This window comes from Tribolium madens, unplaced genomic scaffold (assembly GCF_015345945.1).
Source record: "Tribolium madens isolate multiple individuals breed KSU strain unplaced genomic scaffold, Tmad_KSU_1.1 Scaffold_96;HRSCAF=242;Tcas5.2_LG5, whole genome shotgun sequence".
Lineage (NCBI taxonomy): Eukaryota > Metazoa > Arthropoda > Insecta > Coleoptera > Tenebrionidae > Tribolium > Tribolium madens.
The window spans coordinates 9962577-9982780 of record NW_025401068.1 but is presented as its reverse complement, the minus strand read 5'-3'; the positions used below and the strand labels follow the sequence as shown (position 1 = coordinate 9982780).

The 20204-nt window shown below is 32.1% G+C and overlaps 2 protein-coding genes across 3 annotated transcripts; one reads left to right on the top strand and one right to left on the bottom strand.

Annotated features, from left to right (window-relative positions):
- Nucleotides 1-199: 199 nt before the first annotated feature.
- On the top strand, nucleotides 200-6893 carry LOC123012368 (coiled-coil and C2 domain-containing protein 1-like). 2 transcript variants are annotated; one of them, XM_044410234.1, is made up of 8 exons: nucleotides 200-489; nucleotides 544-817; nucleotides 2745-3767; nucleotides 3909-4146; nucleotides 4204-4600; nucleotides 4655-4806; nucleotides 6380-6470; nucleotides 6523-6893. In XM_044410234.1, exons 1-8 carry the CDS (start codon nucleotides 427-429, stop codon nucleotides 6643-6645), a joined length of 2361 nt encoding a protein of 786 aa, XP_044266169.1. In that variant the 5' UTR covers nucleotides 200-426; the 3' UTR covers nucleotides 6646-6893. The 2 variants fall into 2 exon arrangements, with proteins under 2 accessions (XP_044266169.1, XP_044266168.1); XM_044410233.1 differs by having other exon boundaries at nucleotides 6344-6470.
- Nucleotides 6894-15320: 8427 nt separating this feature from the next.
- On the bottom strand, nucleotides 15321-16869 carry LOC123012971 (Krueppel-like factor 11). Its single transcript, XM_044411227.1, has 2 exons — nucleotides 16699-16869; nucleotides 15321-16432 (listed from the first exon to the last, which is right to left on the bottom strand). Exons 1-2 carry the CDS (start codon nucleotides 16771-16773, stop codon nucleotides 15578-15580), a joined length of 930 nt encoding a protein of 309 aa, XP_044267162.1. The 5' UTR covers nucleotides 16774-16869; the 3' UTR covers nucleotides 15321-15577.
- Nucleotides 16870-20204: the final 3335 nt, after the last annotated feature.

Genomic DNA, 20204 nt, shown 5'->3' with positions numbered 1-20204 from the left:
ATAAAATGATATAAAGCGGCAAAATAGAAAAAATAGTATAAAGCACTTGTTGCAGAAGGTTCTTCAAGCACTCATTTGTTCCTCAACTCGCCGCTACGCGGCTCGTTTCGAAAACAAAAATCGTGTTAAGTGGTGGTGGTTTGATTTTATTGGTGTTCCACATATCACCAAAACAGACGCATAGTTGGTATCACTGGACAATTAATTTCAAATGTTAACCAATAAAAATGTTGAAAGAAATGACGTCTCGTTGAGTGGTTGAGTCATTTACAAATTTAACGAATTAAGTTTAGGTCCCTTGTGATCTTGATTGTAATGTAAAATTATTTCAAAAGCACAACAACAACTTCTCTGCGTTTTAACCTTGGTGTAACATTCTGTCAATTTTGTGTCATTGTTGTACACATCTTTTTCGTGAATTCAACAATGTTTGGGGCTAAGAATAGCGAGAAAACAAAGCGGGACCATTCCGGGAGAAATTTGTCACAGGTATGTTGGTTTGTTAAGAGTTTTTTTACATTTACGTTGACATTTATTTTGTAGTATGGGTTGTTTGATGTATCAGCTGATTTTAATCTAGAAGGGGGGCTAATGGATGCCGGCGTTGAAAATGAGCATGATAGTGATTTGGAAGCCGAATTGGCAGCTTTGACTCAAGGAAGCGGTGGTAAACCCAAACGCCCCCCAAGAAAGAAGGTTCCTGATGCGGATTTAGATGCAATGGTTGCTGAAAGTATGAAGGATGTACCTTCAGATGAGGAGCTATCGGGGGATGACGATGATCCAGAACTGTTGAATGAGTTGAGCAACATAGCGGGTATAAATAATGGCTTTTTAAGTGCTCGTGGTGATTAACGCAATGATTTCCACTTTATAAATAACGAAAAATTTCCACTAATACACTGTCAATAGTTATTCTAGCTGAAAATTATAAAATTGACAAAACACCGTTCAACTTAATTTCTGATCAGAGTTGGCTGTGGTTTGAAATTAAGTTGTCAAAACTGAATTATTTTTAGTAAATCTGTATATTAAATATATATTAAATTGTTTGAGGTGACAAGGTGACTGCTATGCCAGCGACAGCTTCTCGCAATTAAATGCTAAATGAAATAAATTTGTAACGTTTGTATCGTGCGATCAAAAAAAAATTAGAGTAGCCGGTGATTAAAGTCCTTCAGATGGCAATCCTGATTTTTGACATCAAATGTCAGCGCAAACTTTGACAAGTTTGAATTTTATTCCTTTTGAGTGAAATAATGTTTACTTTCAGTGGCGTAACTAGAAAATTTGCCCCCCCCGCGAAAGACGACTGTGGGGCCCCTCTCTTCTCCGAGAGTTAAATAGAGTAAAAGAGCAGTTATGTCTCCAGTAGTCTCTAGTATTAAAAATTCTGCAAATACGAATACGAATATACAAATTTTTTACAAGTTATGCCAAACGACGAACTTCTTCTTCTCTTATTCTTTTCTTATTCTTTAAGCACTACCATTAAGTGCTTTTGCTTTTTTCATATTTTTTTAGATTAATTTTGACGTCATAAAAATACATGTTTACTCTTGTCATGTTTATGTCATTTTGACTAATTTTCAAAAACAGTGATTTGTGGCATAATAACGGGTAGGCAGCCGATCAAAATGATGATTTTTTTTTTTCGGCAATCTGTCTCTGCGACATTCCTTTTTCAGTGAATGTTATCACTCTTACTTTATTGAAAAGAGTAACTCTATTTTTGGTTTTGCGAAAAATTCAAACTGACTGCGTCACCGACCAAAAAGGTTATAATTGTCAATGAACTTTTTAAAGTGACAGAAAAATACTGCCCGAAATTTTAATTCCGCAACTGTATAAAAGATAAGACTTACTGACTTACTTAAAATCTTAAACAAGTAGTTTTCACAGATTACATCACGATCAGAAGTGCTTGTTCGAACATAAAATTGACGCGGGAAATAGCATTATTAACAGCTGATAATATGGTGCGAACTGAAATAAATTATAACACAAAACAATTTCTTTCCAGGATTGTAGTTCCTCGAAATGTTTTGTCTTCCTCAGCGTTCGACCTTGGCGTATCGCGCCTGGCTCGACACTGAATACGCTCGAAGAAGAGAAAATTCTGCAGTTTTTTATTTTTTATTGCATTGGCCTATAATAATTCATGTACTCGCTCTAAATTTTTTTACACTATTACTATTTTGGAAAGGGCCTTTTATCCCAAGGGCCCCCCCGCGGCTGTGGGTTTTGGCGGGTGGGTAGTTACGCCACTGTTCACTTTAGAGCAGAAAATTTTTATTGCTGTACAAGAGGAAAACTGTGGATGGTCATTTTCACTTTCAGTTTGTGTGGAAAATTTCCAGCTCAGATTCCCAGCCAATGTGTTGCCAACTGTAGAATTTAATCGACGCCTATTCTAATTTACTTTTTATTTGATCGCACGCTATTTTTTGAGTCAATGTTGCCAAATTAAGATTTTAAATTTGCGGTTTACTTGACAACAAAAATCATAATGATTAGTTACTCGACAGAGTTAAGGGTACCTAAAAACTTAATTATGTAAAAAGACTAAAAAAACAGACTAAAGTATGTAGTTCTCCGTAGACAGAGTATGTATTGTTGCCAACTTAATCTCAAAGTCTCAGCCTACTCTGTCCAGGAATTTAGTGGAACGCATGGTATTATAATTTAAATATTGGTTACATTTTAATCGATGTGACTTAAAAAAACAATATTATTGTTTTCAGGAGACACACCAGAAAAAGAAGAGGAGGAACAGTCTTCACCGGTGAAATCACCTGAGGGATCCAACGACACATTGAAACTTTTAAATGATCGATTAAAAATGTACGAAGAAGCCGAAAAAAACGCTAAAGCTGCTGGTGAATCAAGCAGAGCAAGACGGTTTGGTAGAGGCTTAAAAACTCTCAAAGACTTAATAAAACAAGCAAACGCAGGCCGGCCCATTAACAATGATGACATTCCTCCTGAAGTTAGTACTGGTGTGAAAAATCCTCCTACCACTGACACAAATGAATCCCCACCTCAGCCATCGAGGGCTGCTCCTCCAATTCCTCCACAACCTGACCCCGAACCTGAACCAGAACCCGAAAAAACTCCCGAAGAGACCCCCTCAGTTCCTCAAGTAGACCCGCAACTAATCAACTTGCTTACGGAACGAAAAAATCAATATAAAATTGCCGCTCTTAAAGCAAAAAAGTCAGGCGACAATCCAACTGCCATTAGTTACATAAAAATTGCCAAACAGTTTGAATCGGTCATTACAGCGGCCCAAAGTGGCCAACCCGTCGACTTGTCTCGAATGCCAGGGCCACCTCAAGATCCAGTCGAAAAAATTGAGGAGAATAAAACGCAAAATGATAGCGTTTCGCAAGGTGAAGAACCAGATGCTGATGAAAATCTTATAACAGCTTCATCGGTTCTGGAAGCCTTAGAACAAAGATTGAGTGTTTATAAGAAACAAGAAGAGTCGGCAAAAGAACAAGGCAATGCGAGTAAAGCCAGAAGAATGGGTCGAATTGTGAAACAGTATGAACAATCCATCAAAGCTCATAAAGCGGGGAAGCCGATTCCGGTCGATGAGTTGCCAACTCCTCCAGGTTATGCTCCAATTCCGGTTCCGGGAAGTGAAGCTCCTAAACCTACACCTGTGACACCAAAGCCTACTTCTGCTGCGACGGATCAACCAGCTAAACCTGAAACGTCTCCGAGAACAAACCCATCGACTTCACAGTCGACGAGAATTTCAGGTAATTAAGTCATCAGTGATCCTACGATGTCTTCGAAATTGGTTTTAAATTAAAGAATGGCGGTTGTAGTTACAACTGAAACAGTTTTTTACTTACTTGTCATCTGAACAGACTGTTATTAGGTTGATTTCCTGTTTACAGGAAATCATGTTCCAAATACAAGAGCTGACAAGCAACTGGTTCTTCTTTTGGCTAAACAAAAGCAGTTCAAAGAAGCCGCCCTCAACGCCAAACGAAAGGGTGAAATTGACCAGGCGAAGGAATTTCTAAGGACTGCTAAAGGTTTTGATCCCCTTATTGATGCAGCGAGTTGTGGTCTTCCAGTGGATTTGTCCACGTTGCCGGTGTCGCCATCTGCGAAATCACAACTAGACAACGAGTATTATTTCTGAAAGTTTGACTACCTACCTCAATAATAAATCGTTTAATTTTTAAGGTACGAAATGGTGATGGCGGACGAATGTACCGAAGATAATAATTCTAACACGGATGTTATTGCAAGATTAGAAAACCAGTTGACGAAACAGTTAAAAATGTGCTTGAGTACTCGTGATCATCATAAAGCTCTTGGCGATGTAGGGGGAACAAATCGTTTTGAAAGATTAGCTTTAAATGTTACTAAAGATTTGGATATAGTGAGATTAGCACGGAGAACTCCCGGTGCGAGGATTCCTAAATTCCATTACGAAAATAGAGATTTTTCCATTGTAAAAAGTTTTACTGAATTGGGTGAAAACGATTTAGAATTAACGATTGTTAGAGGGATAAGTTACACTTGCAGTAATCCTAAAGAGATTGATACGTATGTTAAGTTTGAATTTCCATATCCTCAGGTAAGATGTTTTACCTCAATATATTTTTATATATGCATGTTATGTACTATTTAGGATGAACCTTTTTCTCAAAGAACAGCCACTGTTAAAGACACCAATAGTCCGGAATACAACGCCACCTACACAATACCCATACAGAGAAATGCAAGAGTCTGCCAGAGGGTTTTCAAGAGGCAATCTGTTAAATTTGAGGTTTACTCAAAAGGGTGAGTTTTTCTTTATAATTTTGCTTGAAAAATCCACTTCCAACTGTAAAATCAAGTGCGATTTGAGCTTATTGTTTGTGCTTTTTTATTTCGAGTACTTGTGTATCTGCACACTCATTCAACGGCAACTACTTTTGAGCAATATAATTTCTAATTTTAAAATTTCTTTGAATGGCTTATCGACTTCTCATCAGTTTTCAGTTTTCTTCATCATGTAATCATCAGCTGCAGTTGCTTTAAATTGAAAGCACGAATTAAGTCATGCAATATTTATTTAGGAGACAGATGTTGATAAAGAATTTATAAAAGCAACATTGTAACTACCTAGCTAAAAAAGAAATTTATGATACAGAATACAGAATTAAATATAAAATGTCGCCGCTCAGAATTGCTTAAGTTTTTTTTTTATTGACACGGACCAAGGCGGGATAATTGCTTGAGAGCTTTCGAAAGTTAAAAAAGTTGAAAATAATGTCAACAACATTTCCATAATTTTTCATTGTCCATGAAGTGGTTTATTGACTAAAACGTTTTGTGTTTATGTGTTTTTGTGTTCATTTATTTTGCATATATGATGATGTTGTTTACTTCAGTTTATTTATAAAATGCTCCAGAGTGGTTCTATCGTCATAACTTGTTCAGTTACATCATTCATTCTAAGGTCTGCGTATCGTAATTAATGCGATATAACAATTTTATGCGTGTAAATTTATCTACTTTGCAAAAATTAATGAAGTAGTTTTACAGGTATTTAACATAATCTTTGAAAGTTTTAATTTGCGGACGCTAAATGCACCAACTTGGAATACTTTTTGAAAAAAAGTTACATAAATGTGGGTCCTGTAGAAAAAAATATTAATAAATACAAACAAGATGGTGTTGATTTGATTTCCAGTATCATAATTGGTTTTTTGTGAAATAAACCAAACTATTCATTCAATAGTAATTAAATTAAAAGTACGATGTGTTTTGTTTAATCAAGAGTCGACTTTGACCTTAAATTTATTTGATCATACCATATAATAATGAATGTGCCATTGTATATCACTGCTTTATACAGGGTGATTGACATAACTGTACGTTTTTTATGAACTTGAAGTTTTAATGTTATCTAGGTACAAGTACAATTCTGTCATTGGGATATTGTATTAATATTATACATGTTTTTTACTGTTTATCTTTACACTTAAGCATACCACCTTTCGTTGAGTTGGTGAGCGAATTTTAATACTTAGAATTTGTCAGAGTCGCATAGTTGAGTGAATGAATCACTCTGTACATACATTTGAAACATCGTCATTCACACGCTTCTTTGTCAGGTTTTAGAAGTGCACAATTTTTGTTTCCCAAAAAAACTCTTAAAACCTTGTCTTTGAATTGTTGTTAGTGTGATATTCATCAAAGCCAACTTGGGTGATGATAACGCTACAGTCTCTGCTTTTTTGATGCATTTTGTTTTGTAATACAATGTTGGTGGTGGGATTAAACAATGATATTGTTGCTCAAAGTTGAGGGTGCCATGTATGGGGTGTGCTAGCTGCTGGTGCGCTAGCGACATTGCTTGTTGTTTCAGCGGTTTCTTCCGTGGTGATTCGTTAATTGGTACTGCCACAGTCAAATTGCAACCATTGGAAACTCAGTGTGAATTACACGACAGTTTTGACGTAAGTTATGAATTTTACTTGTTAATTTTTTGCTAAATGACAGTTTTTACAGTTATTGGAAGGAAGGAAAAAAGTTGGAGGCAAATTAGAAGTCAGAATGAGGCTTCGACATCCCATCATTAATCAGCAAGTAGAACAATTACATGAAAAATGGCTTGTCATAGATAATGTTTAAAGATTAACTAACTCTATGTTGAAAAAAATATATTTTATTATAATATTTATAATGTACGTAGCTTTAAGCTAGCCTTATAATGGTGATGCAATGTTTGAATTTAATAGTAGTAGTACGTTTGTGGAGATTTTTTATTATGTACTCTATAAATTCGATTTTTTAAAATTGATTTTTATTTTTAATAATGTTGCTTTTGTTTTATTAGTTTTCTTTTGCTCAATGTCTATCAACACTTATTAATTTTTGAGTTGTGCTTATTTACATATTTTTAATATATCTACGATTGAATAATAAAGTTGTTGAATTTCTAATGGTGTCACTATATTCAATTTAAAAAAACACAGGCCAATAATAATTGGTTTCATAGTAATACTCCAATACTAGCAATACAATGATCTGTGCGTTTTGCAGCTAAACCAAGAAATATGTTCAGTGTTAAAAAATGTCGCGATATATGATTTATTTATTACTTGTAGGGATGACTTATTCATAGTCTTGTTTTGTGAACAATCTTTTTGAAATTATCTAATGTCAAAAATTATACAGGGAGGTAAGTCACTTCTTTCTTAAATGCGACAATTTAATCGAAATGGAAGTAGTTGTTTACATTTCCAGCAAGTATGACCTAATTATATAGGGATTTGCATCATACAGAACAGGTAATATGTTGTCATAAAAAATATAAATCTGACAATCCAGCTGATGTAATTTTTTATGTTATTGCTACTTTTTTATTTGTTTTGTTAATTATTCTTATTTTATACGATTTTCTTTTATCCGTCACATTTTTCTAAATTTTATGAGTTGGATATCCATGTAGAGTAAAAAATAGGAAAAGAAAAACAATATATTTTTGGCTTTTCAAATCGATTTAAAATCAAATTAAATAAAAATACAGTCACATAAAATTTAAAAATTCGTAATTTATTTTTAATTGGTTTTATCTTCAAAGGAAAAGTGTGTGCATATAAGTTATTATAATGATGTGCAAATTATAATAATATAAAAATAATGTGCTATTTCTTTGTTAAACTTTTTAAAAACATAAAGGAAATATCTAATTACTGGAAACTACTTATTGATTTAGAATTATAATTAGTAACCTACTTTTACTTATTAGTAGGTAGAACTTTGAGGCTTTTCTTAAAAATTTTTGAAATACCATACAGAATGTAAAAGGTATTATTAAAAACACTAGAATTTTGTAAGGATTTAATAACAAATGAGTTAAAGTAAGTACCTACACATCTTAAACAGCTATAGGCTTTATATAATTTATATTTTACATTAAATAAAAAAAGTTTTAAATTCATATCAGCAATTTGTGTAAAATAAAAATGTGTTTTGGTTGACAATGGAAAGAAAACATTAACGATGTAATTTTTTCATCTCATTCTGATGCGATACAGTTGTTCTAAATTAAGTTATTGTTTGGTTTCCCATTAAATTAGATATGGGAGTAGGGCAATTATCATTGTACGCAAAATTAACTGACTGCATTTAACAATCTAAAATTGTTAAAATTCATCAATACCTAATTACTGAGTGATAAAGTACACAATTATTTGTGCATATACTTATTGTCGCAAAATAAATAATATTAATAAATTAGACAAGAAAGCACACAAGGTCAAAATTACAACATTTTACTATTAAAAAACTATGCGAAAACTTGGTTGACAACTATAAGGGTGTGCGTGCCCTTGATAAAAAGGGTCATCGCGAACCACTCCTCCTTGATATACGCAAGAATAAATGCCACTAGTTGTACTACACACCTATTATGCTCTTAATTCACTGATGTAATAAGTTTACGTTATTACATCTTTTCGTTTTATTTTATTTTTTGGGCGGGGAAACTTTCTATAACATTTAGATGAACCTTTTATGTAAGGTCACTTTAGGAAAATCACGTCTCGTCACTATTGAGACTGATGAAATGGGTATTATTTTTCAATAAAAAAAAATGGAAAGGAAAAATTTGAAATCTAATAAATCCGTTTTCATTTACTGTTTTTTTTTCTGGATTTACAAGCATAAGAGAAATACCTACGCTACTGCATGTTATTTAACATCGGAATCATTTAAAATTTAGAGCAATCCAAAGTCGAACTTTTTGTTTGGGAGACTCCTTCGAGTCCTTCGCTTACGAAAATAACATTCTGTACTTTGGAACAAATGAGTTTCAGTTGGATTTTATTCGATGATCAAAAATAGCACCCGAAACGCCTGTTTACTATTCGGTTTGAAAGTCGTATCGTTCGTTAACTAATTAGAAGGCTTATTTATACAAGAAAAGAATAATTAAGGCTTTTTTATATTGAAGGTGTTTGCTACACCTTTTCTGTTATCTCTTAAAGTAAACGTTTTTCTATGCCATTGACAGGTCCTTATCCTGACTAGCGATGCAACTTTGTCTGACGTCAACAAGACACGCTTCGAAAGCGTGAAGATGAGCAAAGTTCGAACTGGATGACGCGTGCAGCAAGGATAAGACGCCTCCGTACACCAAAGGTTCGGAAAAGGCGTGTTCGGGGGCTTGGAACGCAATACGCCAGCCAGATAATTTTATCCCAAGGTCCTATCCAGGTCAAAAGTCAACTAGAAAGCTACTGTTTACGTGTTCCGCCTGAAAACAGATCCGCTGTAGTAAATTTGATTACACTGTAGTTTTTTTCACCATTTTTGCATTATTTCATTCATTTATTGAATCAATTTGTAGAGTTGCAAAGTCATTGATCGTAATTCTGCAGTCATTAAATTGTTATAAATATGTGTACAAAGTGGATTTAAAGATTAAACAGACACGATGGATCCACTTTAAATATTTTGGTGGAAGGTCAAATATAGAAATGGTGAAATCATTGAGAATATTATATACCTATTTTTTAGATTTTTGTTTGTGTAGGTAATACATTTTTTTTCTTAATAGCACAAAGAGTTTTTTTAAACGTATTATGTACATACGTAACGGTATTTTCTGTTTCTCATTATACATATTGTACGTATAAGTTGACTTGTGTCTCACATTTTTTAATGATTACAAAATGAGTTAGTACATTGTAAATTTTTTAGAATAAAAATTTTAATATTATACAATTTTTTTCTCAATTTTTTCTCATATTTGAATTCTATAAAACGAAATTGCTAACAGGCTAATAGAAATTACCGCATGTTGATAGTGCTGATACTTTCACAAGTTTTCAAGATTTTTTTATAGTAAAACTCATAATGTTCTTCGTATATAATTTTTTGGGGGGGATTTTATTTCTTTGTTTTTTACAAAATTTTGAACTAATTTGAAAATTAAATTAAAAACAAATGAAACATTTTATCAACAGATTTTGTTCCACGTCCGTTTAATTGTTTTAGAACTCTGAATTTACGTCTGAACACGAGGGAATTGGATTATTTTAAAATACTCGTAGATATTTATATTTAAGCTCTGATTTTTGCTTCATAAGTATTCAAAAAGAAATAAAATAAAAATTGAAAAAAGGAAATATTTATATTAAATTTACATTTTATATTAATGCAAAAACTATAAGTATCTTTACATAATTGAACGTAAAAAAAGACATTACAGTTATTGTCGTAATTAGACAAATCATTAGTTAGTGCATACGTGACTAAACAAATGTTTTCAAGCACAAAATCGAAACTGATATTGTATGTAACAGTTTAAGTAGATAATGTTAAATTTCCTTTTTATTAAATTAACTTATCTAGTTTGGTTATTGTGGTACGTAAGCACTTCCCATAACTAATTTTTGCGTGGTCTATTTATAGCAATATAAGAAAAATCTTTATACAGAGACACAGAGAGTAGATAGATCTATTTTCTACCCTTTACATACGAGTATAATTTGTTCGGAATTATAATAGGTAATACATTATATTCTTATTTGAATGTTTAATTTATTTTATTTTTATCTATTTATTATGAAATATGTGTAGAGTAACAGCTGGAAAATATTTACAGAAAGATAGTTTTATAAGATTTTTAAGAGTCAACAGTTTGTTTGCTTTGGTAAAAATAAAAAATTGCACGTAAGCAAATATGTATATACTTGGATGACAGAAAATCTTTTGAAAAATGACTTATCACGAAACGATTGAATGATGACTTCACCGAGCATGGTGTGACTGTAATTTGAAAGCAATTTGTATCCACGGAAATACACAGAAATTTATTTACACGAGACAATGGCTTTCACTCGCCATTCCTCGTTGGTACGCCTCGAAGACATCCTGTACAATGAAAAGTTCAATGAATCCACATTTTTCTGTTTATTTTTAATTAGTCTCTCTGAACATGACACATGGGCGTGAGAATAACGACAAGATAAACCGATGTTTCTTTCTTTTTATCTGTTACATCTTCTTGTAAATAACTTCGAGGATACATGCATTCAGTGAAAGCGTGAAAACATGCGTCAGTGGAACCGAATTAGTGCCGTGATTTTTTCTCCTTGAAGAATCCTGAATTTGTAGATCTAAATTTAGCAAGAAACCTTAAGTTTTAGCGTTTTTTATTAAATGCCGCAAATGAATCTTGCAATAAAAACATCCATTGTTGTTGGGCGCTAATTTCATAAAGTATGTTTGTGCTATGTGGTATATTTGTTATGAGTTAATGTTATATTTAGGAATAAATAAGTACTCAAAAGATTTAATTTTTTTTTGCAATAAATTGCATTAATTGTTCTTATATTGTAAGACACTAATAAAATATGTTAAAAGAATGTCTGGAAAAAATAAATAAAACCTTTGTGTAATAATCAGATTATTTTTAATAAATATTTGATTATTAAATAATATGCTAAAATAGGAGTGCAAACATTTACTTTGTAAACAGACAGGCTTAAAGGTAGGTAGGTACTCGTACATATTATACAAGGTGAATAAAAAGTATGGAACAATTAACAATTAACAATCAACAATTAAAAAACAGTTTAGGTTGCCATTAAAAAAATGTTTTTGCGAAACTCGAAAACAAAGGAATTTCGAAAAATTTTATCTTTAAAAAAACAATCACATTTTTATAGGCAGTACCTTACACTGCACTAATTTGTAAAGTAATTAGTTTATGCAAAAACGCTTAGTTCCACACTTTTTATTCACCTGCTCGTATAGGTAGGTACTAGATACCAATGAAATAAATACCAGTACCTATGATGAATTTTTTTTTTACTTATAAAGAAGAAAAATTACTTAATTTACTTGAACATATTGAAACAAATCGTACCACCAGGCATATTTTTGATAAATTCCAAGTACCAAACTTCAAAATCTGTTTGCCCATCGAAGTTAAATAAACATTTGTTTATTGTACTGTTTATTTAAATATATATTGAAACTATGTTATAATAATTATAAAAATCTTTTTAAAATATTTTTTAATGTTATCTCGTCACTGGAAAATTTCCAGTCAAGCTAGTTTATTACTTAATCAAAAACGCATCTATATTTTTGCGTTCGCTAAGGAAAATTTTTATCTTAAAAATTTTAATGAACAGTCGTGAGTAATTTGTCCTCCCGTTCAAAGATGAAATCTATTGTATTACCTTTTATTATGTTTTGTCTACTTCAATAGTCTGTCATTTTGATTATGATTAGTAATATTCTTATTCAAATTTTTATATCAGAATTATTGAAAAGTTAAGTTACATTTACATACATATACGTTTATTTTCGAAAATTTCTTTGACAGCATTAATTAATTATATACGTATAAAAACACAGATGTTAAATCTTTTTATTATTTGTCTGATGTTAAACCATATGTTAATGAAGCGCTAACTTTGATGAATATTAATGCAGAACTAACATGTATTCACCTTACTTAAACTTCGACAAGTTGAAAAACATTGATATAGGCAAACGTTAGTAATAAATTTTCTAAAAATACGTAAAGACATTTTGATAACCATAACCAACAAGTTTCCTGTAAAGTATTAGTAACATAACACCGTTGATTAAACCTTTCAACAATCATTAAACTTCAAAAAATAAGTTTTAAAGTCATTTCTCACGTATTTATCTTTCAGAGTTTAGTAATAGATATGCTGATATTTTTTTTAATTATGTAGAAAATCCATTTATTTATTTGTAACAACTGTGGTTTGCAACACCCGGAGATGACCGCGAAACATCCGAACACACCTAATTTGATGTTGAATATCATTTATTTACATAATTGAAATTTTCCTATGTTGTGCAACAAAGGAAAACTAATCATTTTGCCACTCCTAAGAACAAATTTGAGAGGTAACTACATATTTTGGAAAAATACACTCCTACAGGGATTAAAACAATTTGCAAAGTAGTAGGTATTAGAAACTTTTTGTGAGCTCAATTTCGAATGTGAGATTCGATTTTAGCAACAAATACTTCAACTACTCTACTAAATACTTAAAAAAAATGTAGGTTACAAACTTATTGAAATCTAAATTTATTCAGTTTGTTAGTTATTTTGATCAAAGGCTAATACTTTTTACGACGTTATTTGCATATTATTAATCTTGAGATTAATCCATTTAGGCTTTTTGTTTTCGAATAGTCTATTAATAGGCACTAAAAACCATAACCTGATAAAGGTCGAAAACTGTAATCATTTATCACCTCATTTGTCTTTCACGTGATATATCTGATTCATTATAGTGGATAGGATTTAAGTGATTTTAATGAAATACACAAATTAATTGCGTGAAAAAGTACTGACAAATACTTACTGCAGCATGTAAATACTCGTGCTTTTAGTTATCGAAACATTCGAACTTTATATTCTGGCTTATTGTGCAGTGGATAATCTATTGTTGCGCAAAATTTATATTGAGCTTGTGAAGGATGCGTGATCAGGGTCCCCTCCCCCCAAACACGAAGCTCTTTGAAGTGTGTTATCACTTGATTAGAGATATAAAATAACAACATAATTCATCGCAAATAAGTGATACTTCCGCATTTTTACCTGTCTTTAAATGGTGATAACTGGCGGTGACTTTTTGACTTTTTTAAAACTTATAGAAAAACTTGATTTATCTTCTTATCGATGAATAAAAATTCGGTTAATTAACATGTTATTTGTAGATTAGATCTTCAATTTAAATATTTTATGTAAATAAATAAACTTAAGACATCAAAAACAAAAATTTATCGTTTACAAAATAGATACGGAATATATAATCTACCATTTTTCAGAACCATCTAGAGTTGCTTCATAGCAAAAAATATACCAAAATTGTCTACCATTAACCGTTATTGTTTCAAAAAGTTGTAGGAAAACAAATTATATTTGCAATAAATTTATCAATTTGTTTCTTGTTTAACCGTAATATAAATAAATAATACATAACACATAAGTAAACACATAAGTAATTAAAAAACTACAATTTTTACTTAGATACAAAAATATTGGGCATAAACCTTTACATTGGTGTGTACTATTTTTCAAATATATTTTTGTAAGCTTTTAAGAAACATTGAAATAGGTACTAAATACGTAACTTGTATTTGTTAGGTATAATCAAAATAATCAAATCTGACCCAAAACTTCTTGTTTAATTTTTGTTTTTAGAACAATTTTATAAGGGTTTTTGTGTTTCCAATTATTTATTTTTTGAATCAAGCATCTATAAAAACTATGAAAATCTTTCAACTACAACACGACTTAGCCATACTAATTATTAAATTTAAAAGTACTAGACATTAAATTTATTTAAAATTCATTACGATTTTGACTGTTCTTATGACTATGTAAACTACATCATAAAAAGCAAAAATGTGAAACTATGTAGTTATAATTCAGAAGAGTATATTAACAATTCAAACGGTTTGCTGGCGTTCTTCATAAAGTGTGTACCTACTATTTTCCTTTACTTCACTATCATAACAACAATCTTTCGCATGTATCCCATTGACGTCAATTCAACTTGACCATAATAACTTGCATATTTACAATTTTTGAGACCTTATCATCAAAATATTGTCTTCTTGAAAGGTCATGTTATTGATGAAAGTCCATTTGCAGATATACAGATTACTTATTGATTGTAATCAACAAACAAAATCTAAATTGTCATGCAAAAGAAAGTGGAGCTTTGGATTTGAAATACGAATTTTTTTCAAGTTACGATTGGCTTTTTTTAAAACAAATGACAGTAACAAAAAAATATACACTAACTCTAGACTACTTTTCAACGTAGTGACAAAAACCTTTGCGCAAATAAATTTTCCTGTTAGTCGGAAGGTTCTCGTCTATTTCGAACCATCACTTTGGCTATTTGTATGGTATTAACAAAATTAATGAAAATTATTAGGTGTCAAAGTGGCATTATACACTGGATGTTGAAAAACATGTTTCAATGCATATGTTGCAAAATTTCAAGTTCTGAATAATGTTAACGATAAATGTCTCATCATTTTGGAACTATTATGTTTGTAGTCCGAAGTTGTAGTATAAGAGATTTTTTGAATCGTATTTTAATTTCAACATTGTTGTTTAAATTACCTATACTTATTATCGTAAAGTTGACCTTCGTCGGAATTCATTGATATAATTAAGACAAGGACGACAATCCTTCTAATGTAAATGGATGTTAATGTACTAACATAATTGCGTTTTTTCCATCGTAATGTGGGTTGGACACGACATGAAGGTGTATTAAAAATCCAAATTTTAACTGTATAAAAAATCTATTTCTTTCTTATAAATACAATAATTTTAAAGGTACATAATACACAAGTGACTTAATACAGTTAGTGTTCACTATTCTAAAATAAATAATATAAAAAATCACAGATAACATTGTAAATGTAACAATTGACTCGATGAAGAGTGGAATGTATTTACAACGAGAAATCAGTCGTGCGAATTTGCATTAAACCTAGAAAATCAGCAGCAACATAGGCACAAAATAATCGAGAGAAAGTCTTAAACTGGCGCTGGTTGCAGTGGCCTCAGCAAGCCAGGCAAGAACATTTTCTGGGGTTGCATTCCTGCCCTGTCTTTCGTATGTCTTTTAACATGTTTGGTCAAATGATCCGACCTCATGAATCCTCTATCGCAAAAACTACACTTGTACTTCTTTTCGCCAGTATGAGTCCTCTTGTGCCTAGACAACTCATCCGAACGGGAGAACCTCCTCCCACAGTCCTCCCACTCGCACTTGTAGGGCTTCTCCCCTGTGTGTTTCCTATTATGTGCTTTGAGATGCGACGACTTGAAATAGTTCTTATTGCACCCCTTGAACGTGCATTCGTACACTCTGCGACGGGCCGGTGGGGGCGGCTGCGGGGGCGTCGGCGTTAGCAACACCAGTTGAGCCCCGGGGATGAACGTGGTCGTCCCGTCAGCGGCCAGAAACACAGCCTGCGTTTGATTGAACTTGGGGGCGATGGCGGGAAGGATGATTTTCGACGGCTTGGGGGGTTCTTTGCCTGTATCTTTGCTGTTGACGAAGATGTCCTCCTTGCGAGTCCCCATTTTGAATTTGAGGCTGCGCAGGATGTTCATTTGTGGCTCGACAGGGATAGGGGCGCGTGTACAGGATCCGTCTTTGTTGGCGTGCATTATTACGGAGAAATTGCGAGGGGGTTCGGGGGGTGGAGTGTGACTCAAGAGGTGGCGGGCGAGCTCGGTTTCGTTTTTACAAAAACGTTTTTTTGGAGGGTAGTCTAATTCCTCGGGTTCGGAGTCTGAGGGCTGGGGGGTGAGGAGGATTGGAGAGGCCCGTTTCCTCTCCAAAAGGCTTCGCACGGACTGAAGTGTAGACTCTTCATCGGATATCTGTAAAAAAAAGTCTAATTAAGAAACAAAAAAGGATAATTGGTCAAAGACAAAAATCAGGTTTCGGTATTGCAGATCAAATGAAAAAAAAAATTATTAATAATCTAATGAAATACATATTCTTAATTTTAAGAATACTAAAATTAAAAAAAAAACATCAAAAAAGTAGGACTTGCCAATGTCGGTATAATCTGCCTTCATTTGGTTTGTAATAAAAAAATATTTGCGACTCTTGCTATAGGGGATATCCCTTAGGGGCGACTTACATTTTTCATAGGGGGTGTGCTGGGAGGCGAGAGTAAATGTGTGGTGACTTCTTCGTTCATCATGTTTGACACCATCACTAGAGTAGAACTGGTACACTCTGCGGTGGTCACAATAAAATGAATCTGTGTGTTGGTGCGTTTAGTGATGTTATTGCTCTGGCATGAGCTTTTGGGGTGTGTTTGGCGCTGAACAGCCGAATCCGCCAATAGGAAGCGGGGGCTCGTCGTTTTTCTCCAATCCGGTGCGAGTGATCATGCAGAGAACGCGTGATCACAAGCGTGACGTTCACGTGCTACCCGGCTGATATCGGTGGCCGCGGCCGTGATGTTTACGTCATGAAAGCGTGTCTGACTAGGACTACGTCACAGGCAAGCCCCAGAGAACGATCGATGACAGCATGCGGAGCGCTTTCTTTTTAAATATTTCAAGTTCATGCGATTCTTTATTTTTAATCACATTTGTGGATGTCAATTATGACTGTCAATATCTAATGTCCGAATTAATCACCGACCTAACTTATGTAGTGAAGGCTTAGAGGTTTAGATATTATATTTATCGAAATTTTGCAAGGCCTCACTACCAAAAATATTCTCAAAATTTTCCTGTTCTTGGCAGTACGAAAAATTATGGGAATTGGCGCGCAAACAAAGGAAGATTTTTGTGGGTGTGTAAATTGAAGTAATTTTGTCTTCAGCGTGATTTCAGCGTGACCAACCATAGGCGATTTTTTTAATGATAAGGAAAATATTTGGAATATCCTTGACATGCGTTATTAAGATCACTGATCACTCTATGTTAATTAAGTGTTTATGGTCAATATCAAACTGTATTTAAATTCTGTTTTTTCAGCTTAATTTTTGGATGTTTTCACAGAAAATGTTTACTTCTTGGTTATGTGTTGTAAGAAACGGCTTTTGCTTTGATCGTGCCTAATAAAAATCAAAAATATTAATTTATTTACTGATCATCAAATACACATATGGTGAAAGATAATCATTTAAAATGCCTGCTGGACCTGGAACTAATAAAAATTTTATTGATTTTTTACCCCATTTCTGATGATGTTATATCAGTCAACACAAGAGTATATTTATATTTATTTATCTCATGCCGTTATTTTTATTCACTTATGTGTCAATAGTGTCAATATTTTTCACTTAACATTTACCTGGATGAGGAGTTCACAACAATGTTACGCAAATCTTTTCTATTTTCGTCACGATTTTTCTAAAGTTTATTATCGTTAAATAATGTTGTGATGAGAATTGTACGAGGTCACCATAATAATGAGTCATTTTTGTAAACAATAAAATTTAAAGTAATAAACAGTTGTGGGTGTGACATGAATGATGTAGTTCTGACTATAATAAAATATACCTACCTGTGTAAAGCTGTACACTTTCTCATCATTAAATTATTAAGAATTTATAACCGTTATTTTGCAATCTTAATGAGGGAAGCTGCTACGGTTCAATGTCCAATAGAGAACACGTGAATTTTGTCATCTTTAATAAGGTTGCATTTTTTATTAAAAACAATTTATCATGTGATTGAAATAGAGGTTAAGGTTTACCATGCTTGCTACTTGCTATGTAGGTACAATTATTACATAAATTTTCTATATAGCAACAAGACAGATTATACATCATTATTATAGGAAATTTTATTTCTTCATATTGATAACAACGGTCACGTTAAATTAGTTTGCTGGGGTTTGTGGGGAAGTTTTCCTTCTATAGCGTCTCCAAGAGATGCGGTATTTTGAATACACTCAGTATATTTTGTACAATTTTAGAATTTTTATGTCAAGTAAACGTTAACGTATTATATGTTATGTATGTACCACAAATACATAACATGTACATATTATGTAGGTATTTGTGGTATTTTAATGCATTATGAGAGTACAATTTCAGAAACTATTTTTGTTAGTTAATAAGTTAAAAAAAGATTTTGTACAATAGATGTTGATTATTGTAATAGAGATCATAACACAATTTTTGTATTCCAACATGTGATTTAATACAAACGAATCAAATAAGAAAATTGCTTAGAATTAATTTATTGATAATAATCAATTAAATAGTAGACACTTCGCGTAAAAATCATGTAACTTAATAAATTTTCAAAGGTAACTGAAAAGTCAGTAATTTACGCATTTCGAAATATACTGGTTATTTTTTACTTTTATTAACGTTTATACCTTTTTCAAAAACGATATAACTAATATGGCATTATTATGTCATATAAGATGTCTGCATAATTTTTAATGGTTTGCTTACGCATTGATAAATGTCTAGATTTTTTTTTGCGGAAAATTTGCTGGTGGTCTAATGTCTAAAGTCTACTTGTTTGAGCAATTCTCATTTTTTGCTGTAAAATATCAATATGATTATTAGTATCTCAATGCTATGAGTTTTGAATGACTAAACATTATATGTTTCCTTGTGGAATTTTGGATCAAAATTTACTATGGTCAATGTCAGACATTTTCATTGTGATTTATTGACTTTGTCATTATTAAAGACTGTCATTTAGCATTTCAATTTTGGTATCAAAGTACAATAAATAGGGTTACGTGGTGTCATGGGCAAACAATTTCAGGGAGTTTCGGTACAAACTTCACTATTGTTATATTATGTATTTTACATTTATATTTATTCATTAATAATGAGTTAGACAGTATCTTCTTAATGAATTTTTTTAATTACATGTTTCTTTGCACAACACTATAATAAACTTATTGTCATAAAAAATAATTTATTTAACAAATTATTATTATTTTTTTATTATTAGGACCTTTAGTTGTAATTACATACTCGTATAATCTAAATTTCAAACTGTTCTACTATACTGATAGCGTCTACAAAAATAAAGTTATTAGCGCATAATTATTAATAATTAATGAATCACTTAACACCGTAATTAAATAAAATATTGTTCTGGATTAATTAATACAGATATGCAAATCCTGTTGTTTTAAAATTTTTGGTAATTATATGAACAAAAATTAATAAAAACCTTTACCTAAGCTCCATTATAATAGATAGGATGCTCTCGAATATACAGGTGCGTCAGAACTCGCGCCCCAGAGAAAATTTTCAAGTAAGGTAAGATACCAGAAACATGAAAAAAATGCTTAAAAAATTCTATCTGTCAAAAAATTTTGACATTTATTTTTTGACATTTGACATTTTTTTATATCTATTTAATGATACTGATGATCTTGTATATGTTTTTTTACAATTATTTAGTAAAGGGACAAAAATTTTGCCAATAAAAGCCACAAATAACATTGAACAGAGTTGTCGGGCACAGTTTTTGAGATAATTTTTAGAATTAGAATGAAAATAGCTTCTTGTTGCAGAGGATTGCCTTCAGCGCACCAAAAGAGTGTTACGTTGTTACTTCAGCACGCATTTGGCCGACCAAGTTAGTCGTTTCAGTAGTCTTCGACAAACGTTTCAGTAACAAACTAGTTTAAAAAGAATGAATTTTGAATGAG

What these genes read in the sequence shown, in the direction of transcription:
- LOC123012368 (XM_044410233.1), top strand. Translation starts at nt 427, where the DNA reads ATGTTTGGGGCTAAGAATAGCGAGAAAACAAAGCGGGACCATTCCGGG. An exon ending in CCGGGAGAAATTTGTCACAG is followed by an intron (nt 490 to 543) that starts GTATGTTGGTTT and finishes TTTATTTTGTAG; the next exon opens with TATGGGTTGTTTGATGTATC. An exon ending in AATTACACGACAGTTTTGAC is followed by an intron (nt 6,471 to 6,522) that starts GTAAGTTATGAA and finishes CAGTTTTTACAG; the next exon opens with TTATTGGAAGGAAGGAAAAA.
- LOC123012971 (XM_044411227.1), bottom strand. Translation starts at nt 16,773, where the DNA reads ATGGTGTCAAACATGATGAACGAAGAAGTCACCACACATTTACTCTCG. An exon ending in GCACACCCCCTATGAAAAAT is followed by an intron (nt 16,433 to 16,698) that starts GTAAGTCGCCCC and finishes TTTTTTTTACAG; the next exon opens with ATATCCGATGAAGAGTCTAC.